The 27,268-nt window shown below is 42.1% G+C and overlaps 1 protein-coding gene across 3 annotated transcripts in view; it reads right to left on the bottom strand.

Annotated features, from left to right (window-relative positions):
- SLIT3 (slit guidance ligand 3) overlaps positions 1–27,268 on the bottom strand; it is a 481,586-nt gene that overhangs the window by 104,279 nt on the left and 350,039 nt on the right. For all 3 annotated transcript variants that reach the window (XM_063413913.1, XM_063413912.1, XM_063413914.1), the window contains 5 exons: positions 26,125–26,268; positions 23,516–23,679; positions 10,089–10,239; positions 8,901–8,975; positions 334–477 (listed from right to left, as the gene is read on the bottom strand). In XM_063413913.1, coding sequence (XP_063269983.1) covers positions 334–477; positions 8,901–8,975; positions 10,089–10,239; positions 23,516–23,679; positions 26,125–26,268 — 678 coding nt within the window. The remainder of the gene's footprint in view (positions 1–333; positions 478–8,900; positions 8,976–10,088; positions 10,240–23,515; positions 23,680–26,124; positions 26,269–27,268) is intronic.

Raw genomic sequence — 27,268 nt, 5'->3', positions numbered from 1 at the left:
GGAGGATGGACAAAGAGACAGCAAACATGTTTCTATACGTGTTGTTTCCACAGGAAATTACAAAATAATAAAAGCATTAAATGACTGGAAGTGCACAAATTTGGCACATGACAGGTTCCCCATCACGCTAGTCCTGTGAGAATCTGCCCATTTTCCAGAAACAGCACATAAATCTCAAACCTGCCCAGGACAAGAGACAGATTAGAACTCTCCTGAGCACACTGCAAGGCCCAGCAGTAGCACTGGCTAAGAACAGGTATTTCAGCAGGCACTGCTGAACCTGAGCACTCCCACCCTGCTCAGGGAGGAACTGAGGCAGGGCTCTGCACTTACAGGGTCTTCAGGCCCGTGAGGCCCCTGAACATCCGCCCGTGCACGGATTCCAGCTGGTTCTCTGTCAGGATCAGCTCCTGCACTCCCGCGGCCCCGTCGAACGCGCCCTCCCGGATCTCCTTGATCTTGTTGTTGCTCAGATTTCTGGAAGGACACAACCAGTCACAACGAGAACATCAGTAGTGTTTTAGTCCAAACATCACCCTGGAGGGGAGAAGTGTCTTGGGTTATGTAACCAAAAAAAAGTGTATTGTATTTCATCTGTTGAGAGCAGCTGGGGAGATGTTTTTCTTTATCTCTTGTAACTCCAGGGGGAGGGGGGTGGATGCCTTCTGATAACAGCCCAGCTGTTAAACCAGGTAGGGCACTGTTTCTTATCTCTGTCACCACTGCCCACCCTCGGGGATATCTTCTGTTAATGGGCCATTGAGGCTCACCAGTGACTGACACATTCCATCATCCATTGGGAGATGTAACACCCAGTGGGGAGGAGCCAACCATTCCCTACCCAGATAAAAACTGAGATGCAGGAACACCCAGCAGCCTGTTTGCACTGGATTCCCAGAGTTAGACCAGACTCATCTCATCACCCCTGGACCCTTTCTATACGATCAGCTCTACTCCAACAGAACCACATCTGTCACTCACAGGATTTATTTGGACTGCTTCCAACACCCTAACCAACAGGGTGTCAGGTCCTATCTCTGACTATCAGGGTTTCTAGGATTGTTTGTTTTTGTACTATTACATTTGTATTTTTAATATTCCTAGCAAAGAACTGTTATTCCATTTCCCAAAACTTTGCCTGAAAGCCCTTAACTGCAAAATTATAATAATTTGGAGGGAGAGGAGTTTACATTCTCCATTCCAAGGGAAACTCCAGTTTTCCCTGGCAGACACCTGTCCTCTCAAACCAAGACAGGAAGATAGTAAGAATTTGTTCCTTTTAGTGGTTATCTAGAGAGACGTTCATTCAGCAAGGAGAGCATCCAGAAATTCAAAGGTATTTTTCTACTGTTCTTAAAATATCTCCCTTGCGCTCATCAAAACCACAATTATTTCAGCTGTATCAAGATAATTTAAATTAATGCAGTTACCAGCCTGTAACACCTCATGTAGTTGTTTCTTACGCATGTCTCAGGAAACAGTAACTGGAAGTTTCATCTGATTCATGCCAATGAAGTGATGGACAATGCTTTGGTCTGGGTGCTCATCTGGCAAGAGTCAGTTAATGTTACTGCCATTGAAATGGTGTCCCAAATTGAAATATGGACCACTTTTATTCACTGTACCGTGTATCTGATACCAACTTTAGTATGTGCACTTAAATAAAAAAACACCACTCAAAAGGAAACAAATATCTCTTAATTGTCCATTCACAGACACTGCAATACACAGCATTATTTTCTAAATATTTACTTTGCCTGTACAGTCTCAAGATGTTTGCTTATAGATCAGTATTGGAAAACTTTGATCTACAAAGTCAAATGAAGTTCTCCTGAAATGCAAAGTGAATCTTTTGAATATTTCATATTTGTGAAAACCCCAGTGAACAGACAATTTCTGAATGATAAAAGTGCCATCAGAGATGCATAAAAATAAATGGCATTTAATTATTTAAAACATTTCTATAGAAGACCTTAAGCACGTTAGAACTTTGATGCTGAGTCCTTCAAGTGTCTCCCATGATGTCCTGTATAGATTATGATGAATAATTCTATTTGTTGAGGTTTATGACAGGAAACATCGTTCTTTTTTTTACTATCTACAACAAAAAGGAGAAAGTACAAGATCTGTTCTTGCTCCCAAGAAGATGCTGAATTCCAACACCATTACTCATGCAGAATAGCACACTATTCCAGAAATGATCCCAGTACAGACACAGCATGAGTAATAGTTTCAGAATCCAATTCCAGGTGATATAAAACAAATGACAAGGTATCAGATTAACACCTGGGCTACTCTGCTCAGAAGAGCTGGCAATCTTACTGGGATAAAAGTTGACAGAAGACATGGAAAGAGGACAGCTTGGCCTCAGACTGAAATAATGTGGGTCTTGCTCTTTTCAGAAGTCATCACTTAATAAAATAATAATAAAAAAAAGCGCCTTGGAAATATGTTTCATGTGGGAAACTGGAGTACACTGGTTTATGTCTGCTGAACAACTGTCAGAGAGTGGGCCCTACAGCATGTGGCCCATCACCTCTTGTGCTTTCTTGTGATCAGAAAGAATAGGAGCACGCCAGCAATCAGCCAAAAATAACATAAAAACATATAGAAATACTTACACGCAGATTCCTCTTTCCAGAAGTTTAGTGCTTTGTGCTAGAGCTCACATGAAGAGTTTATGTTCAGTGTCAAAGCAAGTCGAGGGAGGATATTCTGACATGTGCATTTAATTTTGGGGCTCAGCTATTTCTCTAGTGGAAATGTTTATAGCTCAGCATCTCTTTAAAATGCTGGCATAAATAAATGCTCCCCAAGATTCCCCTCCTGGTAAAGATCATGCCACGATGCATATTTGCACAGAAAATAAGTAAATGTTTGTGGTGGGAAGGGAGGGTGAGTTACTGTTACAGACAAAGACTTTGCAGATTGCAAACTGACCTACACTTGTAGTTATAAAGTTTTATTAGTTACTTTTTACCATATAAAAGAAGTTTAGGTACATGTATAAAAACATGGGAGCAATTTTAATGGTCTATTAGATACTGAAGGCAAAAAAGAGCAAATATTGGAGACAAAAGCAAGCCACAATCTGCAAAGGAATTGGCACCTTTATACTGTGCAAACATCTGAATTTTAATTGCTGCCAAAGGACTTCAGCAGATAGGCAACTCTGCTCATTTGAGTTAATAACGCCTGATCCCTTCAGCAACACAGAATTACCCATAAATATGCCAGCAGTCTCAGAAGAAGCCAATTATAAGTATCTTTCCCATGCAAAAGATTTGAAAATCCAAGATTATGTTGAAATCAAAGTTGCAAGGCAGAGAAAAGGGAAGCTCTGCAATAACAAATAGGTAGAGATGTTACAGCCCTGCAATCCTGCCTGGAACATTGTCAAAGCAGATGTTCTGCCAACCTGGATTTTGTTATTTGTCTCCCTGAATTAGAGTCTCCTATATCAGAATGCAACAGCAACAACAAAAAAAGGTAGATAACAACATTCAGTCATCAAAAAAAACCAAAAACAACTTTCCTCCTAAAGTCTGAACAGCTAGAATAATAAACATCAGAAATTACATAGTTTTTGGTCTAGAGTTACCAGGAAAAATAATCAGCTGGTATAAAGCTTAAAAAATGAAAGCTGTTACCTTTTGCCTGGTCTACAACTCAGAGACCTCTAACTCCATCCTTCCCAGCTCTAGAAGATTCTTTATATGTGACCATCACACTTGACAAGGAATTTTTTATCAGAAAAAAACCTACAGAAAGTTTATAGCAAACTCCTACTACAGAGAAGCCCCATCCTCTTGCAACACTGAGCTTCTACTGGGAATTCTTCTGGAAATACTGGAAGACAGTGAAAAAGAAACTCTTTTGAGATTCTTATGCCCTCTAGCAGGACCCAAATGGGAGCCAGCCTGGCCTCAGCCTGGTGACTCCTGAAGGCTTATTCCACAAGGACTTCCTGATTTACCCTGGTGATAACATTTAATCCTATTTCCAGACTTGTATTTTGGGCAGGAGGTCAAAATAAATTTTCAGAAAGCCTGGATCTGCTTTATGGGGGGCTGTGAATAGGAAATGAAGAGATGAAGAAGCTATCGAGGTGACATTGTTCACACAGCTCACTTTTCAGTCGCATCTTATTTACTTCATGGCTGAAGTTCATAATAATATTATTTCTGTTGATCTCATAACTTCAGCACAGAGCAAGCTGGATTCTTTTCAGACTTAACAGAAGCATTCACCCTGCTGTACCTGCTGGGTCAATGTCAGCATTCCAGCTCCCCACTGCTGAGGCACTGACACACCTTCCCCATCTGGATAACCCCTGAGCCCAGCCCCACCACAAGGGATCTGCTTGGTCTCACCTCCAACCCTGCAGTTTTACCATAAAAACAGCCTGTTCTGAGGGGGGTTCCCCTAGAATATTTCTGTCTGCTGGGGATGTGTTTGGAATCTTTAAGCACATGTGAGGAGGAAAAGCCCAGAGCTGCTGCATTCCTCTGGAGGATGCTGAGAGGGTTTTACAGCCTTTACCAAGAGTCTGGCTGGGTTTGATGAGCTATTTTCATTGCTGCATGGCACTGAAAGTCTTCAATACTACAGACAGTGACACTCCCACACTCATCCAGCAGAGCAGACTGATGGCCTCGCTGTAAAAATCACAATGAGCCCAAATGCCACAAACACACTCTGCAGCACGAGTTCCAGAAAATATAAAGTCTGTTTCTGTATAACAAGTGACAGATGACTGCAGCCTCATTTGCCATGGCAAAATTCATGCTCAGGGGAAGGAACAACAGGTAACAGCTGTTTCCAAAGGGCACAAAGTACTTCTGCCTCCCCAAGAAACTTGATATCCTGGTTTTGAAACTGACTTCTAGTCTGCAAACTTCATCATGATTCAATTTTATTTCAGATGTAAAACGTTCAAATCCTGGTCTGACGCTCCACACAGTTCACTCCAGCAGAAATACTTACAGCCAAATTAAGCCTCCAAAGGCAATTACATGCTGGAGGTGCATTGGCAATGCCAGCTAATGGCAAGACAGCCTGACATTTCTTATAATAAAGACCATATTATATGTTCACTTTGTGACTTTGGCAAGACTTTACTGAATGAACTGTTAGATGACCCTTTCAGGTTTTGAGGTAAATATTTTTTATTACTCTTGTTCTCAAGAGAAGAGGTCAGTCCCCTTTCTCCCCAGCAGTGCATGAAGTATGGCAGTTCACCTTTCTATTCTGAATGTGAGCTCACTGCTGATTTTCTTCCCTGCAGCAAGAGCTGCTGGGACCTCAGTGGGAATGGCCACGGATTTCCTGGAGGCACAGGGGAGTGGGAAAGCTCTAGAGATGGCATCTGGGGGCTGCAGCCTCTGCTGTGGGTCAGTGTCCCATTTCAGCAAGCAAGGGTATCTCTGTGTTCTCTCAGATACCCAGGGGGGTTTGGACACTGAATCTGTCACAGCCAGGGGCCTCCCCCAGGCTCCCCCTGCCAGGGGAGTCCCCAGGCACTCCAAGGTTTCTTCTCTAATTAACAACCTGAGGTATTGCCAGGGAGTGAGGGGGTTCCCAGCATTTGCTTCATGCTGAATTTGGTGGTTGCTGCAAGGAAAGAATTGCTCCCTTCCACGAAAGTCCAAACTTCACCTCTGTGAACGGGGATGTCTCCCCTCTCCCTGCCTGACATTAGACCTTGAGTGAGATCTCCCACTGGAAACATAATTCCCTGTGAAAGGCAGAAGCTTCCAGCTCCCATGGCTGGTGGGCAGCAGGTCCTGGAGCCTTTCTATATTCTGGGGATAGGATACCCCCAAAAGTCCAAGTCCTGGAGCTGCTCCCACTCTTGAAGAGCTCAGAAATGCATTGTTGTCTTTTTCCTGCACTTCAGGCAGATCCAAAGTGCTCTTTGCTAACCATTGCAAAATACCAGTAACACAGTCCTGGGAGCCTGTAGCCAGTGGGATGGGACTTCAGCCTTCAGGGACCTCAGCTTTCCCTTTACACTTGCAAGATCAGACAAGGCAATATGGTAAGAACACCATGAAAGCAAAACAGAGGTCACTGGAGAACCCAGTAAATTACTTCTGGACTGGATTAGACCATTCTAGAAGAATTTACACTGATCTTTTTATTGTTCTGTAAGAAGCATTAAACAAAGATTATTAAAATTTAGGTTATGAAAAAACATTATGTATATGGGATTTTGCAGCTAATTATTGAAGTTGATATTTTTTTAAAGGCACATGCAGACATGTTAAACTTTTAAAAACCAGCAGGGCAATCTTAGCTACTTAATTACTCAGTAAAATGTGGCATCACATTGCATTATGTCTCTCTGACCTTTAAATTTCTATATCAAGAATTCAATTTTGTTTTGCATTAAAAAGTATTAAATCCTAGGCTGACACATCATACAATAAGGTTCAGCTGAGGAGGAATATTTACAGACAAATTACACCACAACAGCTAATTACATATTAGGGGTGGTGTTGGTGCTACCACCTATTGCAAAGGTGGTCTGATACTTCCCTTTTTTCCCCATCATTCTGTGTCTCTCTGGAATTCTACTGCAGCTTTACCAACCACCATGGAACCATGGTTCTCAGAAATGAAGTTTCTTTGCAAAGTTCCTTGGCATGAATCTATCACTAGTCATAAACTCAAGTGAAAGACAACCAGAGGCCAAGCACTCAAATACCCTTCAGATATTCATATTACAGATATTCAGATTCATTAAAAAAAAAAAAAACAACTTCAGAGAAACAAATAAAGAAAAAAAATTACATGATTTATGCTAATGCCCTGCCACTGCAAAGCTCTGAGCTGTTTTCTTAAGCCTAGGAAGCAATTCAATTTCCAGACAGATTCCTCCACCTGCTGTTAGCCTTTAATAGTTAAGCAGACAAGGAGTATATGATGAGACAGAGTCAATACTGTCAATCTAATAATGGTTAGGGTTTCTTGTCCCTTATACACACTGAAAAATGGGGATTTGACCAATGTTCTCCCTCTCTGATTTCACAGCACCAGTGACCCCAGTGCAGAGCTTGTGCCTGACATTCCTGCCCCAGAGCTGCTGTTTGAGGACCACGGGCAGCAGCAACCCCACCTGGGGCATCCCCCACACTTCCCTTCCTGCATGCCGGAGAGGGCCTTTCATTAGCAGAAGGATTTGGCCTGGTAAAGGCCAAATAATAACTTGGAAGGGGTGTTTGTTTGCTTGTTTCTTCCTGGTAACTCCTTCTTTTCACAAAGTAGGAGAAACAGGAAAAGAAGTCTAATCTGGCTTTTTAAGGATCAGGGCACTGAGTAAAGCTGTGGCTGAAATGTTGGTCTGCTCATATGAGAAACAACCATTTTCAGAAAATCCCTTTAATTAAAATGGAGAATACTTGTTTAGAGCTTCAGGTGGAACAAAAGAAATGAGCTCAGCTACAATGATTTCCTAAAGAGCTTCTGCTTGGAGGCTGCCACGAAACCCCAGCAAGAAACACTTTGTAGGGTGCAGCTTTTTGCCATGAGTTTGGCCTGCTCCTCCACACCTCTGATCTCGGCAGCTACCAAGGACAGATAAAAGAATCTTTTGTTTCACAGGAAACAAACTCTTAAAGTACTCTCACAACAGTTTCATGCTGCATTTATGCCCAAAATACAGCCCCTGTCGAGGCAACCCTCCCTCTGAGTGATCAATGGGGACAGGAAGGACAGCACTGCACTGCACTTCCCTACAGTGAATTTTAAATAAAACCAAATTATTCCAATTTTCAAAACATAAATCCTGAAGGTTTGATGAGGACAGAAGCTTTCCAGTTTGAGAATACCCTTATATAGCATGCATTTTTCATTCCTGTTTACTATCTACTTACACAGGGAACAGAGCACTTAACAATGTCAACAGCATCTTCTGAGTGCAAAGTAGCTACAAATCATTGATCATTCATAAAACATGAGGCAAATGTTTGTGATTACTTCCCCAAGTTTGACAGCCTGTGCTCACACAAATCCAACCCCACCCCAAGCCTGCAGTGCTGCATCTGAAACTCTTGCAGAAATAAAAAGAACCCCACTACAATTGCCTCCAAAGCCCAGAGATCCCACATGGATTCAAATGGCCAGGAAGCTCCAGATGGCAGAAACCAGGTGAAACGAATGCAGAAGAAATTGCCTGGTTTGGTTGGGTTCCCCAAATTAGTTTGATCCAGACAAGAAAACCTTACTAAAAGCAAACTGTTAAATGAGACATTAGCAATGGGTCCATAGGATTAAAGCTTAAAAAAACTTCAGAAGAATCTATTTTGAAGACTATCAGGAGGTATCTGACATAGTCTTCTCTTTTCAAAACACTGCACTTATTAAAAATATACAATGGATTGTGCTAGGACTGTCATCAGAATTGTACAGCTACATTTGAATGACTGATCTATATACTTGCTAATTTATTCTGCTCTCTAAACCTATAATAATCATCAGAAGCTGCCATTGTCCATATCTTGTAATGTTGTTTTCCTTTGACTGTTTGAAACAACTACACCACAGCTGGAGGCACACAATACATTTGAGACAAAAAACCAAAATGCTAAATGTCATAATCATCTCTAGCAATAAGCATATATCAGAATAAACTCTGGGACAGAATTCCTGTCAGTCTCTATGAGTGAAAGACTAAGAAATGTAGCCTTAAAAACCCACTGAAATGTCAGCCTAGGGATCTTCATCTGTCAGTGTGGCTTAACTGTGCCTGTCCATCCAACAGGAGCTCCTTCAGTTTCGTTAAACTCTCATTAAAAAAGTGATTTCTACTACTGCAGAACTAAACTGTAAAAACTCATCCCTTCCTCCTTCCTCCCAACCCAAGGCTGCATGTATTCTAACAAGCAACTCAGACTTACATTTTCCTGAGGTTGGGCAATTTCTTGAAGAGTCCAACAGCTTCCAAAACAGAAATATCATTGTCATTCAGACGCCTGAGAGGAACAAGGAAAGAGGTATTTAATGCTTCACAGGTATCTGCAGATACATCCCTGTGACATTCAGGGCTGCCACACAAAGAACCACGACCTTTCTTAAGCAAGGCACCCTTTGCCATCCCCCTCAGACTCCCACAGGTAAAAGAGATTAGCTTTGAGGGAAAAGGGACGTGGAGGATTACCTGTAGTAAAAGCTTAGGATGCTAGAGGACAGTGTCAGAGCTCCTTCACCTTCCAGTGCATGGAACAGGGAATTATTGACCTGATCTACCACACACAAACCTCATTTGTGTGACTGAACCTCTGCTGAGCATTCTGCTACACGAGGCTGGTGATGTGGTCCATGTAACCACAAGGACTCTGATTCCAGGTCCTTTCCTGCAAACATCTGCTGATCTTCAAAATGAACCTGAAAGCCACTGTCTTGGCCAGCCTGGCACGTAAAATTCTTTCTCTGATTGCACATAGCTCCATTTTGCTATGTGGAGTCTTTGCTGCGTTTCTGGATGACTCTTATAGTTTTTCTTGACTTCAGATCAATAATTTTTATGAGGTTTTAAATATATCAAGTACAATAAATACAACACTAACTCAGAAAAAGAAAATTATGTTTGAAGGGGCTACTAATGCAACAAAAGAATGAGAATCTTCAGTTGCTAAGCAATAAAAATGTTTTCTCATACTCAAATTTCTTGAAGTTGCTTTAGTTTAATAAGACCTGTTCCACCCAAGCGGCAGGCAATGCTGAGATGGAACGAGCTCCCAATCCCAGATTCACTCAAATGGTTAAACCCATTCCTTAAATAAAAAATAGCCAGGTGCAAAGGCAGAGGACTCCAGGGTAGAATGGAAAGGAAGGACACAGCTTGGGCCTGGCCAGCACTGGAGGAGGACACATGGCTGGTGCCCAGGGCTGTGGCTCCTTTCTCATCCCCACACCTGGCTACGGAAATGAGGGTTGTGGAGCAACTCTGAAATAAAATCAGCTTTCCCATTTTCACACAGGGATAAAACTAGGAGGTGCCTTTAATTATCTGAGTCCCTTTTACAACCTTTAAACATTAGAAAAGCCAACGTGTCCAGCTGAACCCCTGGGAGAGGCGCACTTACAGGTCAGTGGTGTACTCAGGGAGGTGAGTGGGCAGCCGGGTGAGTTTTTGGTTGGAGCAGTCCACGATTGTCCCCTCGCAGCGACACTTCTCAGGACAGACCAGGTCCATGAAACACTTCCCAGTGAATTTACTTCTGTAATCCTCTGACCCTGCAATAAAAGGAAAATACATTCCAGCAAGCAGTTGTTGATAACTGCAGCAACCAGAGGTATCATGGAATCCATCCTCAGCATTGTCTACTGTCATCCTCAGCTCCTGCACACAGTTTTAATACTTGCCAAGGACTTGTGCTCAGCAATTTTTAAAATTACTCCCAAGACCTGTCCCTGGTTTTTCACTCTCCCCTGAACAGATTTACTCTTTGTCTAACAAGCCTACCTGTTAAGGTATTTTCCAGCAAAGTCACTTTTTTCCCATTTGGAATTTAGTCCAGCAACAAGGAAAAGGCATCTCATAAAAGAATTCAAATGACAAAAGACTTTCAAAGATATCATTTAAAAGTACCAAATGTTCAGACCTCAGCTATTAGAGCTGTTTTTTAGAGCAATCTTTTATTAGACAACCTTGTCAACTTTCCAACAATTAGACATCTTTATTAACTATGTTAAACAAACAGCGAAGTAATAGCAGTTTAAATCATTTTCATTTTAATTAAGGAATGGGTAGAGCATACTTAGTGAGAAGCACTCCCTGATGTCCCATTACACCGTGATTGCCAGACCTCTTTGACTGGGTTTTTGACCCATTCTAATGAAATGCTTTTCCAATTAGACTCAGTGAACTAATCTGTCCTTTTCAGGTTTGGTTTTTCTCATTTAATAGCAGCAGGTTGGAAACTCGATCTCAGTGCTTCAAGGAATCAGGAGAATTAATAAATGTGTATGTAAGCAAAGTGCTGCCAACCCCCACCATGCAATTCCTGCCCACTCAATTCGTATTTCTTAATGGAAGCACCAGAACCACTGCAGGAACCCCGTGCAAGGCCCAGGGATGGTAATTACCAAGAAGCATTTTTCAACTTTTCCAAATTTTTAAAAGTCAATTGCAAGGCTTTCTCAGAGAGAGGAGCTGAACAAGTGTTTTAGGAACCCAAAAACATCAACAAAAACTTAAACCTGAGCTGAAATCTGTTTATAGAGACTTGATGACATTCATCACCTGCTTCCCCTCCCCAGACTGATAACTACACCACTGCCCGTTTTATGACCATGTACTATTTTCTGGAAGAAAAAAAGACATTTCTTAAATCCACTACTATTTTAATTTATATTATGCATTATCTCTGCAGGATGATGCAGTGAAAACAAGCAGTTCTCCAGGCAATCTCCCACTTTGATCCCACAGACACACTCTGTAATTCCAAGTTGGATTATGAGAACATTGACATACAGATTTGTACCTTACTACTTCAGTGGTGCTAAATACTTTGCTGGTTTTTGTGTTATTATAAATTATACATCTAAAGTGCAACTCCACTGACAGCACAGCACTTAAAGTATTAGGACCACTGGGCATTTTAAAGCATTATAAAAATACAGTCTAAGATTTTCCCCACACCATCATCATTTAAACTCTTATTCTTTAAAAAAAAAATTCTAACATTTGATTTCCAGTCCTAGACATTCCAATCTTGGTAGTCAGAATGTTTGGTTGTTTATGATTCCTTGGAAACAATACCAAAGACAAGAATTATCAGAACCAAAGTTTATTAGAACTGCTACAATTACAGTACACATTTAATAACCCACAAACAATCTGTGATCAGAAAGTGTCTTGGAAATCCTCAACTTAACCTTGAAGAAACACTTCTAAATTTCCTAGTAAAAGCTTTTGTTGAAAAAAATAATCACAAACAACATAGTGAAGTTACATAGGGTAAACATTTATTAAGCAAGATTTTTAGTCTACTGATGGATACAAGATTCACCTTCCAATGGGAAAAAAGGATGGGAGAGTGGAATTCTTTATGAAGGAGAAAAAGCAGTGTATAACATTGGAGGGTGAAAAATCAAGTTTTGGTTTTCTCTCAAGCTTTCTGGCTGAACAAATAAAGAATTTTAGCACACTCTGACTTGGCACCCCCTCTCCTGATGGTGAGGCACAAAACCTTCCACACTGCAGCAGCTCTAAGACGTTGATGCTGCCTGGGCATCTGTCCACAGCTCCCACCACTGAACCAGGAGAGGCCTCCAGCTCAGCAGGAGAGGAAGGCAGCAAACATCACCTTCATACTTTTTTGTTCCTTCTCTCTCTTTCTCTTTTCTCGCTTTTCCTTTTTTTTTTTTTTTCTTTTTTTTTTTTTTTTTTTAGTTTAAAATACCGTTTCTCTCAGGTAATCACTGAGTCAAAAGTAATCAACAGCCTGTATGTGCTCAGCAATACTCAGTCATCTCTTAGCCTGAGAGACAGCAGGGATCACCTGCCAAAGACTGGATAAAAATTACTATTTGACCTGAGCCTCGAGATCACTTGGACAGGTGGCTGCTCTATTAAGATATTCCCATCTGGGATAGCAATGTGAAATTCAGCCATCTGCTTCAGAACTGTTTAAGCACATGTATCCATTCCTCCTGACTGCCAGGCTCTGAGAGAACACAACAGGGCACAGGAAGCACAGTTCACCACCACAGCCACGGAATACTTCTTGCACACTGTAAAATCATCCGTGGGAAGCCAGAGAGAAGAGATGCACAGAACACAACCTGGGAGTCTCCAGCAATTCCCCAAATTAGGAAGAGTTAAAGTTTGCTGTAAAACAAGTAGCCAAGGCAACAGCAAGGCCTGTGTGTAACTGGGGGCAGCTGAGGTTATTTGATTTGTTGGTTACTCTGATAACATTTTTATTTCACAACCAATGTGACCCCACTATCGGGTACTGTGATTTCTTATTATCATAAAACAAACACACTGTGGCATTCTACAGAACAGCAGCACTGAGATAAAGGCACATGACACTTCCAAGTGCTCAAACATTCTATTGTGCATTTCTGATACCCACATGGAGAATTAGGCAACAGAGAGAAATATCTTTTTGTTCTACTTTTCTTTTAAACCATTGTTTAGAAAACCTGATTTCAGTTTTTAAAATTTAGCTTTGCCCAAAGAACTTCAAAGGAGTTCTGGAGGATCTGTAGTGCTACAGAGCAGGCTGTCTCAACAGGGCTTGAAAAGTGGCTTGATATATTCATTCTAGAAAACAATCCAGCTGCCTCAAATTTGGCACCAAAACTATGACCATTGAGATCAGTTGGTCTAAAACTTGAATGAAAAGCTCAGGAATCCCAAAAGTTCTTCATACAACCACAAGATCACGATTCTCATAAAGAATAAGAAAGAAATGCATTTTTTGGTCATAATTTCACATTGCTAGTGTTAATTTTTATCAGTAACTACAGATAAAATCTATGAATCCTGGATGTCCTTCTTTTGATAGCTCCATAACAGATCTGTGATAAATTTGCAAGACAAGGTAATATTTCAGTATAAAAAAACCTCTGTATGAGACTCTCAAAGCCCTTCAGAAATAGGTGTTATCTCTGTGTAGAGGTGGTGCTGGCAGAAGTGTTTTGAAGATCTCACCTAAGCTGTCAAAGCCAAAATGGCCCATTTGGATTTGCTGACTCAGCTTTGCCCTATGTAATTATTATTAGTGGCGTTTTTCCACACAGGCCATGTTAGCCACATCATTTTCTAGAGATAAAAGACAATGCTTTGCAGACTCTCCTGATGTTTTTTGCATGATATTTGTTCACAATGCAATGCCAGCACATTAAGAGCAGGCCCGAAGTTACATTGAGTGGCAGGTGTCTTGTTGCAGAAATGGCATCCAAAATGTATCTCAAGTGGAAGGATTTACTGGACAGCTCAAATAGACAGGTTCAGCTCACATTATGCACAAGGTAAGGACACAAAAGTGATTTTTCATCTCGGTAGGTATGGCCGGAATCACCCTGGAATATTATCAACCAACAGAATGCCTGACTCCTTCACTGTGAGAGCAATTAAACAGATTAATTACTTAGAAATGGTTATTCTGCATGCAAGCCCTGTGGAAAGTCTGTGCAAACATCACTGAGGCTCCTGGTTAGCAACACTCCACCTGTTCCACGGTGCCCGTGCGGAGAGGGAAAGGGAATCTCTCACCTTTCGATGCTTCTGCCCGGCAGAAGTATCCAGGCATGCCATGCTGCAGGGAGTATGCAGCCTTCCATGGTGCTTGACAGAACCATGTTCCATTTGTATTGTTCTACCACATGGTTAGATCAAGCACAAAGGAAAACCCCATGGACAGCCAGAGTCAGAGTTAGGCAGCGCCAGAGAGAGAGGAGCGTTGAGAGGAAGCGGCATGGAGAAGCACAAGCTGAAGGTTCACGGAGAGCTGCTCTCCACTCCACCCATGCAAAAAGGTGCTGGATACAAGAGGTCATCCTTCATGCTACTGCAGGAACACCCTGGAGCACAATTGGGGTTAGTGAACACGAACAGAGCCCGGCGAGTTCAGAGACAGAGCTGACACGACAGAAACACCACCAGAGCAGTGCCCACTGCTCCTCCCAGGGAGCATCTGCAGCTCCCACCACACACTGAACGCCCCATCGACGCTGCTTTTTATTACTTACTCTCTCCTGGTGTCTCCTTTCAGTAAAAATGCCATTCAGGTTTGCTCCATTTATTAAATGCAACCTTAGAAATACTGCAGCCATATTAATAACAGCAGATTCTGAGCTGATGGCCAAGCTGTGGCCTCAAATGCTCCCCGAGTGCCCTTTGAGCCTGATTTCAGCTCCCACAGGCCCTTCATGCTGGTGGCACTTACGCTGACAATCTGTAATTGCCACTGCTTCTCTTTTCTTTTTTTTGTTGTTTCCTCTGCACTTCCCTGCAGAATAGCACACACATGCTACTACAGGCACACACAGCATTTTGTTGTTCTGTTTCTGAGCATATTTGTTGGGTTTTGTACATCTTTCACTGATGAAAGCTGAGCATTCTCTATTTCCAACATCCTGAATTATTTCAAACAGCTTTGTTCTTGTAACTCATTCCTGCAACTTTGACATATAAAGCAGGGCATTTAATTCAGGCTTGACTGCTCCCACTGGAATAAAGCTCTCCCTGACTCTGCTGTCTGCAGAGCTGTGCCAGGGGACTGTGATTTTGAAAGTCACATCTCAAATGCTCTTGCAGGATTCCCAGATGACAGAGGGAGTGCCTGTCCTCTGCAGCTGCTCCCAATGTTTTGCTGGACTTCAGTGAAGGTCAGTGCTCGTGCTTTTAAATACAAACCACTTTTCTTAGTAAGGGGTTTGCAGTGCCCAAAGAACAAAGTCAGCACCAAGCAGATTATTCATTATTTCCACGGAGAACAAGGCAAGTGCCTGAGCAGAGGTGACAGGTCATACAGCAGGGGTCTGTGCTTCACCACTTTGCCATGACCCAGCAGTGCTGGGCAGAAAAGCCAACACTTTTTGTGTTACCTGGGAATTCAGGAAATAAGTACAGTGTTAACTTAGCACCCCACACTGTGGGTTTGGTTCAGCACTGAAAGTAAGGCAATTTGATTTTGTCTATCTTTGCAATCTAAGAAATAAACTGAAGCTGGCTTTTGGGGAACCCAACACAAATCTTCATTCTCCACAAGCTGCCAAACCAGCCAGGATCTGAATTGATAAAAACATTAGATTATTAATTTTCTTTTGTGACTCATCCAATGTGGCACAAAACCACACTAATTTTCTCGCCTGATTAATTCAAAGTATGCATAACCCTGGAATCCACACCTCATTTACTTAGAAATTACATCTATAACTAGCATTCCTGCCAATAATTTTATACAGCTCCACTGAAGAAGGATGTAGAATCCTATATCCTTATTCCTACACTGCTTTAATAAAGCAGAAATTCTGGCCCGGGCTCTTCTAACAAATTAATCCATGGTACTCTGTTAAACAACGACGAGTAACAGTTCATATCTTTCAAAGACTTTTGTATTATATACTGATTTACAGTATTAAGTGGGATATCCGTAATAAACTCAGTAATTTCAGTGTCAATGAACTCTTTCAGTCCTACTAGAAACAAATGCAGTCTGAGCTCTGCAAACACCTTCCTGAGAAACCTCATGAGAATATTTTGAACAAGTCTCTATTTCTCTGCTGCACTAATTAAACACCACTTACAATAACTGCCTAAACTAATCATCAACTGCAATGAACGAGAGGTACCAGCACACAAAGAAATCAGTCAAAATCCTAATTTATGTCCCTAGAATACAGGAGAGCAGAAATACCAGGAGAGCACACTATTTTATAAATTACATTTAAAAAAAAATCCCTAAGTCTTTGGATGTACATAAGATCATCCTGCACAAATGTTTGCAAAAATGAAGCTGAAAAATGAAATACATCTGCAGCTCTTTGCCAGTGTCCATGAGAACCCCTCCCTTTAGATCCTTCACACACAAGCAGCACTGCATGGTTTGCTCCTGCTGTTTGTTCACTTCTTGTAATTCCCCTTGTGTTAATCGATCACTGAACCTGCAGTTTGTAAGGAATTTTACACAGGACCCCATTCTTAACTGTCCCATCAGGCTGCAACACCTCAGGGGACTACTGACAACAGTCAGATGAAAAATTCCATGTCCAACTGCAGCACCAGCATCCTTGCACTGGGTTTAGCTGACGAGCTTTCCATGGCACCCCCAGTTATTTTCTGTGCCCCACTCAAGTGACCACCACACACAGAAAGTGTCACCTTAGCACCTCTGGAGCTGCTCAGCTGAACCTCAACACATGGAACCCCAAAGAGGAGACAGCAAACTTCATCCCACCGTCATTTTTGAGGTGAAAAGAGCAATCAATCACTCAGCTTTCTGACACAGTTAATTAAGAGGACAATTCAGATCTCAGGGGAGGAATCTGCACAGCCCTGCACTCTGCCTACACGGGGAATCCAGGATAACTGTGATATCTGAATGCCCAAGTGACATGGATGCCTCTGTGACTCAACATTCATCCTCCTCCTCTCAGTGCCTCTTTACTATAATTGCAAATAAGGATGTCGGTGGGTAACAAAGCTGCTCAGATATTCTGCTTTTTTGAAGACTGTTTCAACTCAAAAATAAAATGAGGCAGAGCCTAAAATAAACTTTCCAACTGATACACGTCAGTTTACTTTCTTACGAAGAGCCACAGTCTCTGCCAAACAGACCCAGCTGTTTCATGGTAAGCCCAGGCTTCCTTGAGTGAAATGGTTTCCATTCCTTCCCCCACTGCAGAGCCAGAACCCCTCACCATCGTGTTTTTCACAGGCTAGTGAAGGCTCAGAGTTACTGACACAAATTATAACATAAAGATCTGAGCTGCTATCAAAGATGTGCAGAAAAGGGAGGGCTATAATCATTATCCAGTACAGTCAAATTAATTTAACAACAGCAACACTGCCACAGTACAAGGGAACCCAGCTCAATTACTATTAGTCATAGCAGTTGTATTGTGTTCTCTAATGACTTCAGCTTCAGGAAGAATTCATGCAAACCAAAGCCCAAATATCCTCAGTTTCAGTGTACCATGAAAAATTCATATTCATAATTACAAATTCAGTGTAGGATTTAATCTGCAGGTGATTTATTGGTGTTAAACAACCTTCCATTCAGACAAGAATAATTCTTACACACCACAGACATATCCTCAATTTTGGTATATTCAGAGGGTTTCTGAAGGTAGTTCTGCCAAGTCTTTGTATCTTTCAGGGGAAAGAAAATGGAATACAACACACAGAATTTAACTGAATAAAAACAAAAACATACAAAAAACCACTCCAAACTAAACCAAACCAAGGCACAGACAGAAAGCTGAATGCATCTTCTCAAATCATAAGCAGTGTTTCCTATCCCTTTCCCTCCCAGCAGGTGAGAAAAGTGCTGGAGCTTGGCCTCAGCTGAGATTTCCCACTAACATGAGCAGCTCTGGAGCACCCAAGGCAAACCCAGAGGCTGTCAGGGCCTGGGGCTTGCTCAGGAGCTGCTGGAGCCCCACACGGCACAGCAGGATCATCACAGCCCCAAAAACCTGTTCCTGTAGCACTGCAGCAAGGCAGACAGGAGCTGAGGGACACCTGGGCTGTCCATCAAACAGAAAATGCTGTGGGCAGGAGCAGGAGCCCATGGTCTGTAAATGACTATTTGCTTATTCAAAATGAAAGGAATTTGTTATTATTGTGATTATCAGAGTGATTGGCATATTACAGGAACAACTGGCGAGTGTTTCAATCAGATAAATTATGGAAGATCTGGGTTCAATTCACCTTTCATGACTTTAAACACTAGTTGAGGAATAGCAACGCATTGCAGCTTTCAGTTTGAGAGCTCAAAAACCTTAAATAGTGTTTCCACGTCACTAGGAGCACAAAGGGGATAACCCAAGGAGTCCAAGGGACAGGAAATGTGTGAACTGCCACAGGGAGGGGACAAAAGTCCTGACATGCAGCCTGTGCTCCCCTGACTCCATCCACAGCAGCTCTGTGCTTCTAAAGGTGCAACAATGCAGAAAAGAGAGAAGGAAATTTCAGGTGATTACAAGAACAACTCTGAGCAACTCTGTTCCAAAGCTGACAGGTAACCCAAGGAAGGTGAATGTGTGTGAAGACAGACTGGAAAAGACACACGAACAATTAGGAGAAAAGCTGCAATTAGTGAGAAGTGGCTTTATCAAATGCCTTAAAAATTATGAGTGAACAAAAAGCAGCCACAGTACCATCTGATAATTGGGGACAACATAAGAGTAACAAAGCTAGCCCTAAATATGCCATTTTTGGGCCCAGATGTACCACAAAGGCTGATTTTGTTTTGGGTTGGGTTAACAAGAAGCAGTGTCCAAAAAGGAGAGAATAATGCTGGCAGATGGTTCATTTTCCTCCTCCTGTTCTCCCCTGTCCTTTTGATTGTACAGAACTGTCTGGAACTGAAGTAACTAATTAAAGGCAGTTAGACACAACGTATGCAGGAGGAAGCAATAACACAGGTTCACTTCAGAGTATTTCAAATGGCAATCTTCTTTATAAAAGTCTTATTTCTAAGAACTAGAAGATAAAGAGCTTTTGTGATGTGATGTTTGTAGAAACACATTGCTTTGATCATTATCAGAGATAGTTTGTGTCAGTATAGCAGGTGGAACTTTCATCGCTTTTAAAATGCACAATATACCGAAAAATGCAAACATATCACAGGGAGAAATAGATATGCAGTCGAATGCAAGGGCAATTCTTTCCAAAAGCTATTTCAGACACAGTGTCACACAGCAATCAAGGAACCTGCCAAGTCTTGAAGTGACAATAAGCTACCACAGAGACAACACAATCTGCTCATAGATTCATTTCCCTTACTCTGAAAGCCCAGTGCTGCCTTAGAAAACAAAACTACTCTGTAGTGAATTCATCAAATGCTTCTGGGCAGGATATTTGTGTTGATTTTTTCCCCCTTGTTCATATTAAGAATGGGAGCCTCCAGTGACCTAAGGCTGCCAAGCACCATTGGATCCTTAGGTGGTCAGAGCGGGCAGATGCAGCCAAAAAGAAAATGATCATCAGAATTGCACTGTTGCCACTAAAAGTGACAGTATTTCCCTTTTCTAAACAGAAGAGAGAGAGAATTAGTCACAGCCTGTATTTCTGATTTCTCTTTCAAGAAAACATCTCGGATTTTTTAGTCTCAGATTGTATAGCTGTAGGGAGACAGCTGGGCAAGGGGGAGATTTGTTATTATTGTGGTGCACTGCTTCAGATGGAAAGCAAAAAATCACAGGAAATAGTATCTATTGCAATCTAAAATTTAAACATATTTGATGGTATATTCAAAAGCTCTGCCTGTCTGACAGCCCTGGGCAAAAATATGTCCTGTTCCCTGCTGTTCCTTCATTTCATGCTATCATGCTTCCAATTCTCCTTTTAAAAAGAATTATGTACATTATCTACCTGTTGCACAGAAGCTCCTTCCTATGGCCACTCATAACCCTTGCAGATGTTGCTCCATTGTTATCAGTAAAAGCTCAAGTCATTAGGTTCAGGGAGGAAATAGCATCTGGGAAAAGTGCCTCAATTGAAAGAACTGATCAATTGAAAACAAGAAGGTAAGAGCTTCTGGCTAGATGCTATCTAACAGGATGGTGGGGACCTGAGATGAAAACTGAAAGAAACAGTGTGCAGAATGAAATTTTGTAGATCTGTCTTCACAGTTTCATTTAATTATCAAATACAGTTCTATTTAGCCCATCTGCTTCTGTCTCCTCTTGACATTACTTTCTTGATATTCCTCTGCCACTTCAGACTGATGAAACTTCAAACATCTCAGCTTTTCTCCTCTGTTCCTGCTCTCCACTCCTCTCTCCTCAGAGAAAAAGCACTTCCCTTTCTTCCCTTCATTTACTGAACAGTCACATCATTTTCTCAGAACAGCTCCTTTCTGACAGTCCCATTTTTGATCACGGAATCATGGAATGGTTTGGGATAGAAGGGACCTTAAAGCCCATCCAGTCCCACCCCCTGCCATGGGAACCTTCCACTATCCCAGGCTGCTCCAAGCCCTGTCCTACCTGGCCTTGGGCACTGCCAGGGATCCAGGGGCAGCCACAGCTTCTCTGTGCCAGGGCCTGCCCACCCTCACAGGGAAGAATTTCTCCCCAGTATCTGACCTAAACCAACCCTCTGACAGTTTAAAGCCGTTCCCCCCTCATCCTATCGCTATGTGCCCTTGAAAAAGGGAATGTGGAAGACACACAGATCTCTTCAGGACAAGCTCAGAATTGTATGACTTTAAAACTGGCCCTTCCCTGGTTAAAGTATTAAGCTCAGCTAGGCTTAACTGCTCCTGGGTGTGATCCTGACACTACCTGAGCACCCCTGCTCCCACAGAGCTCACACTTTCTGTGCATATCCTCATCTCTTCTCAAAGGTCAAAGACTGTGTGAGGATAAAATCCCTCACATTTCTTCCTTAACCAACCCCTCACATTCCCTGTGTTTCCCCTCAAAAAACAACTCTGACCATTGACATGTACTAAATGTATTACATGAACTACATGAAAATACCAGGATCCTGAAAAAGAACCCTTTAAGAAAGAGATGCCCATTTACAAAAGAATTTAAAATGGAAATATTTGTCTCATACACTGAGGAAAAGATGTAAAAACCAGAAGGGAGAATCCCAAATACAGTGAGGACACTGACAAGTTACTAAGCCTTGCCATCCCAGTGGGAGTGTGTCACCCCTGGATGACACAAAGCACTGCCCTGTGCTCTAAAGGAAGATTCATACCTCATGGACACTTCTGCACAGAGACATGCTGTGTTAGATCCTGGGATGAAAAACACTCCTCAAACTGAAAACATGGAAAATTCCTGCTAAATGCCAAGCCTGAAGGAGCTGTGATTCAAAGGGACAAGTTGAGCAGAACAGGTGCCAAGGATGTCTGCTCCCAGATTGATTTACAAGCTAAGATTTTCTAAACCATTAGATGTTCCCTGTCTCATGTGAGCAGACAGCAAGTCGAGTTCAATGTATCTCATCACCATCTGGAAACTCTACAGGCAAGGATTTCTTCTCTGTTGAGCTTTTGAACAGCATTAGTTTTCATCCAGCTGAAATCTTTGTTCTGAAGCTGTTCAATCCCTGCTCTCCTCTTTCATAAGTCAGGTTTATGCCTTTTCCATGTGGTTTTGATATAGATGTAGAGCTGGAGACCCAGGGAAAAACAATCTAATGCCTCAAGAAAAGGACCCCCAAGATAAGAACTCACACAAAATATTTTTCTCAGCATCACCGGGTACTGAGTTCTGCACTGTAGCTCTTCCTAGCTCTGCCCTCTCCTAAATGGTGTCAGATGGTGTTTGCCTTCTCCAATAGCCTGTATGCTTCTTCAAAGCATGCATGCACACACATAACATTAATTCCTCTAGCCCATTAATAAAAATAATAATTGCAAATTGGGTACAGGTTTATACAGATCTGTTTCTGCAGGCTGCTTTCATTTCTAAACTATATTTATGCATTTGCATTTCCAGTTTCATTAAAGATGAATATTACTGGCTAATTACATTGTTACTATGATGGACACAATCCAAAAACCTAGAGAAAGTGTGTCATAATTTCAGGCCTGATTATAAATTTTGTGGCTAGAGTCACAAGGGATTGAAGACCTCAGCAAGCCTGCCCAAGAAAAGCTGACTGCAAATGAAGTTATCTGTATTTTCTTTCCCTCTCAAAGGGAAGGTTTAGCTCGGCGTGTTGCTTGCAGAGATGCACAAAGCACAAGGGCTTGTTTTGGGCTGCTGCCACTCAGCTTCATGCTGCATCCCCATCTAGAGCCATTCATCTTTTACCACCAGGAACACAATTAATCATGTTTCTTTTCAGAGGAGAAAGAGAAAAATCATAGTAATTTTCATAGAAAACACCACAAGGTACTCCATCAATAACAGTCATTTTTCTCCTCAGTACACACTAATAGATTTGCTTACTGAAACCTGCTTGTCTTTACAGTACACAAAAATGCAGTGATACAAAATAGATATAACCAATATAACCAATAGGAAAAACACATGAAGAAGCAGTCATCTGCTTAGTTTTGCTGTGTAAGGCAAGAAATGTCCTTTTACTGACAGCTAAACCATAAATAAAGAACAGACAGGATTGAGAAAAAGCTGTTTATATTAGTTTGGAGGTTAATTTCAGGTGGAAATGTTTTTCTGTTTCATTCACAACACAAAAACCTTTGCCTAAATTATTATGCACCTTTCGCTTCAAAGCTTGTTGAAACCAAAAATTTTACCACCTCAATTTTACTGGAGTTAGGTACTTATGGATGTCAGGAAAATGAAGGTATGAAAGCACGTGAATTGATGCCATTGCCTCACCCCCAGCTTCCCTCCCCTCCGAGATCAGAAATGCCCACTGCCACTTGTATGAAAACCTCTTACACTGGTCTCAGCCTTTCAGGTGTGGGAACTAAACTTGAGCTCAGCTCTCATTAGGTCAGTAAGAGCTCTGCTGGAATACAAATGACAATCCCATCAAAATGTAACATTTCCCACACAAATTCACATACACTGTCATTGTTTTCCTTAAATATTTCATAATTCAGTAATTTTTTACGATTAAATGTCCCAAGCTTATATCTTTTTTTTCTTCTCTTTTGTTTTTTAAGATAAGACAGCTACAGACTGCCTTTTTTTTTTTCTCTCTCTCTCTTTTTTTTTTTTAATCCACAAGGTAATTGGCTTTCTGTCGGACTAACCGCATTTCCCCAAATTCGATTTCCAGAGCTGCTCCCTGCTATCCATTACAGCCGACACTGTCCCGCAGATTGGATTAGCGGGCTCTGTGCCCCGCTCACCCCGGACGGAGCGCGCAGCAGAGGCTGCATAAACCAATTACCTGAGCAGCGGAACTTCTTGCTCTTGATCTGGCTGATGCGCTTGTTGGCAAGGCGACGGGGGCTGCTGCAGCGCGCGCCGCTCGTCTCCACGGGGTTATCCTGCAGGTAGTCAGCCAGCCACCTCAGATGGCAGTCGCACACAAACGGGTTCTGAGCTAGATGTCTGCGGGGAGGACGGGCTGGTTAATCAGGAGTGACCTGTGACATTGTGCTCCAGCATTTGTTTTTTTCACCCACGCCGAACCTGAACCGGCTCCCGAACAGAAACCCACCCCAGGCCCGGCAGAGCCACACGGAGCTGCACGTGAAGGGCAGAATTCTGTGAGCGCTCACATCTCACAGCTCATTAAGCCTGCAGCAGGTCCTCACACAGAGGGAACAAAAATTAGGATAGCAAAGCCCCATTGAAAGGACGCGGACCTGCTGCTGTCTCCCAACTGCCACAGCTTCTCCCGAGAGCTTGACATGCTGCCTTCTGAGAGAAAGGCACCTCACACTTGAAGATCATTTTGTATCCTGGTTTAAAGGAAATTTTATCATCAGGCCCAAAATGTGAATTAGTAAAGCACCTTGGATCTTTGGGCAAAGGCAGAAGTGGTCCAGAATCTTTTCACGCAAGTGAAATTAGTATTCTCACATGCTCATCATGTGTAATAGTACTTCCTTTATATGTATTTTTTGCTGAAGCAAAAGGTTTTAATTTAAAGACTGAAATGTTTAGGCAAGGTACAGCTTCACTCTATCCTTCACCAAAATATGCTCAACTTGTTTCCTATAAAATTGGAAATAGGTGTTATAAATTGATTTTAACTAGGTGTTTAGACTTCAGTAACAGAAATCTGCTGGAGCATCTTAGAGAGAAGGGGTGTTTTTCTGCTGTTGTTCTGATTTATTTTGCTTGACAAAGCTGAGCACTGTGTCAGGAGAGTTTGCCTGGTCTCTCCCAGAGCCAGGTTCTAATCTCAGTTCAGCTAACTTGCATCAGTCCCTCTGACCTCCAAGGGAGCAGGACTCAGCTCTCCAGTAACTGCAAAGACATGTTAAGAAAAGACAGATGTTTCAATTTAGTTTGGACAGAGGTATAAAGTTATGGCCTCACAAGAACTCTCTCACTCTGTTACTGTTTTCCACTTGTAGAAGCTTATTTTCTGTTTGCAGTTATATTTATGAACTGCCACTGAACAAAATAAATGTAAAATACAACAGGGCAACGGCTGACCAGGCCTGGGAAGGGAGAGCACACAGAGCAGAAAGGGCCTGAAGAAACTCAAGATTCCTGTTGCAGTAGAGCCATTCCTGCTGTGAAAGGTCCAAAGAATAAAGAATCACATAGGGACAGAATTTGGGTCTGGTTTTGCAGTTCTAGAAAATACACAAAAGATGGCAATCACTTGGAGTATTAAAAATGGGAGAATGAATGAAAACTTTGTGACAAAGTCTCTTGGTGTGAAGCAACAAGTCCATCACCAGGAAGACCAGCAAAACCCTATGGAAACCAACAGGAAATATTCATACCTTAGTGCTATAAACATGAAAAAAGCCTGTTGTTTAACCTGACAAACCTTCCATACCTCTGTAAAAGAGCCCTCTCTGTGGCCCCAGTTTGTGTGTGCACGTACACAGCAAGCTGCAGCAGCAGAAGGCCTGGCAGAGCTGGGGGGGCACAACTGGGGGCTGCTGCACATGATTATTCCAATGCCTTAATGGTTTACAGCAACACACACTGGCCAAATATCTGTTGGAAATTCAGGTTATGTTCGCAGCTGCCTGAGGACGTGGCAGAAACTCTGCTGCAAGAAATCATTCCTGTCAGTTCATTTGTACATGATTTAAACACTTATAGAACTAATTCAGCCAATGCATTCCCAGTATTAAAATATATAAATGTGCATTTGCATACAAAAATTGCAGTACTACAGTGTGTGTGCACAGATACTGCAGTATATATATATATATATATGTATATATATATATATACACCCATACATATTTTAATACTGGAATATCAGGCTGCCAGCTCTGAAGGAGTACTATTTACTTTATTATCTTATTACTCACAACTTTAGGATGAGACCTTCTGAAATACTGAATCATTTCTCTATTTTTGCTCCTGATGCCTGTTCTAATGCCTCCAAATTCAAAAATGTTTCGTGGATTTTCTTAATGGATCAAATAATACAACCTATCATTCCCCTTAAGTGGAATGTCAGCTGAAATGTGGTTACAGAAGTCACGAACTGCACAGCAGGACACAGCCCCAGGCAGGAGAAATGCCAACTCATTGGCTCATTAAAAACTGTTAGGCAATGATCCTAATAGAATCTGCTGTTTGTATCTTATCCAGAGTCAAATGCACACATTATCTCCCCAACAAACAGCCTGAGCTTCACACAGCCCTGACACTTCTGTCACTGAGGGCAGGCTGTGCCCATCCTGCCTCGCTGCACTGCTGCAACACTTCTTCTTCTTGCTCCTTTTCTCCCAGTGAGGAAAGGAGGGGCTGCTACAGGGATGTCTCTTCCAAATTGTCTTCATGTCAGTGCAAAGACAGGCAGCACCTTTGGTGGGGAAGGAGAGAGCTGTCACTGTGCTGTGCCTGCATACTCACAGAGTCTGGATCGATCGCAGAGGTGCAAAGAGCCCCTTGCTGACGGTCTGCAGTTTGTTGTCATAAAGAGATAACAGTTTGAGATTATGCAGACCTTGGAACGTGTTCACCCTCAGGCAGTTGATCTTGTTGGCATTGAGAAGCCTGAAAACAGAGGAAAGGTTTAGAATTCATTAATCTGGTAACAGTCAAATAAGATACACTGGACTTTGGGGTAAATCTAAAAAAAAATTAACCTAGTCACCAAAGTTAAACCACACGTAAAGGCTTCATTTGCCTGTTACATTTAAAAGGTGAAAAACTCACAGTGGACACGAGTGCTCTCACAGCTGGGGAATATACAGCCATATAACAGTGCAAGCCATCTTAAAATACTTACTTTTTTTAATGGGGGTCTGTATGCCTACCCCTCTCCCAATTTACTCAAAATTCTACACAAATATTTAAGGAAGCCTTCAGCTGAATATACACAGGAATAAAAGTTACTCCCCACCTTGCTATTCCATGCACACATAGCCCACAATGAGAAGAACCCTTATTTTTCCATTTTCTCTACCAGCAGCTGTCTTAAGTCCATGTGAAATTCTGGGAGTTTGAAATCTTTTGATAAGGAGTGCAGGGTTAATTTGATAACAGAAGATTAAAAAGCTGTTTTTTCTGGGAGACAAAAAGAAGGAAGTGTAAGGTCTGGGCTAAAACTTACTGAAGGGAGACTCAGTCCACACCCAAGGACAGCCAGGTAGGGGCCCAGGCTGCCACAGGAGCTGTGTCCTCAGTCCCTGTCCTAGGAGGTTTTCAAAGTGACACCAAATAAAGCCATGAGCAACCTGCTGTGACCCGATAAGGTGGCTCTGCTTTAGGCAAGGGTTCTCCAGACTACTGTCAAGTGATCACTCAAGGTCCCTTCCAGCCTTTACTGACCCACAATTCTATGAATTCCAGTCACACCACAGTCCTGTGCAGTCGTGGAAAAGCAGCACAAAGGCAATTTAAATACTCTTTAAAATAAAATATATATTTTACAACTACTCAGGAACCAGCTGGTGGAACTAAACAGTTCAGCCAGAAAAGCTTGGGCAGTACTTGTGCAAGGTTTCTTAGATATCCATCCAGGGTTGTGCCCCATGTAATCAGTATATACAAA

This window comes from Prinia subflava, chromosome 16 (genome assembly GCF_021018805.1).
Source record: "Prinia subflava isolate CZ2003 ecotype Zambia chromosome 16, Cam_Psub_1.2, whole genome shotgun sequence".
In the NCBI taxonomy this organism is placed as follows: domain Eukaryota; kingdom Metazoa; phylum Chordata; class Aves; order Passeriformes; family Cisticolidae; genus Prinia; species Prinia subflava.
The sequence above is the reverse complement of the archived record's forward strand: the minus strand, read 5'-3'. Positions and strand labels throughout refer to the sequence as shown.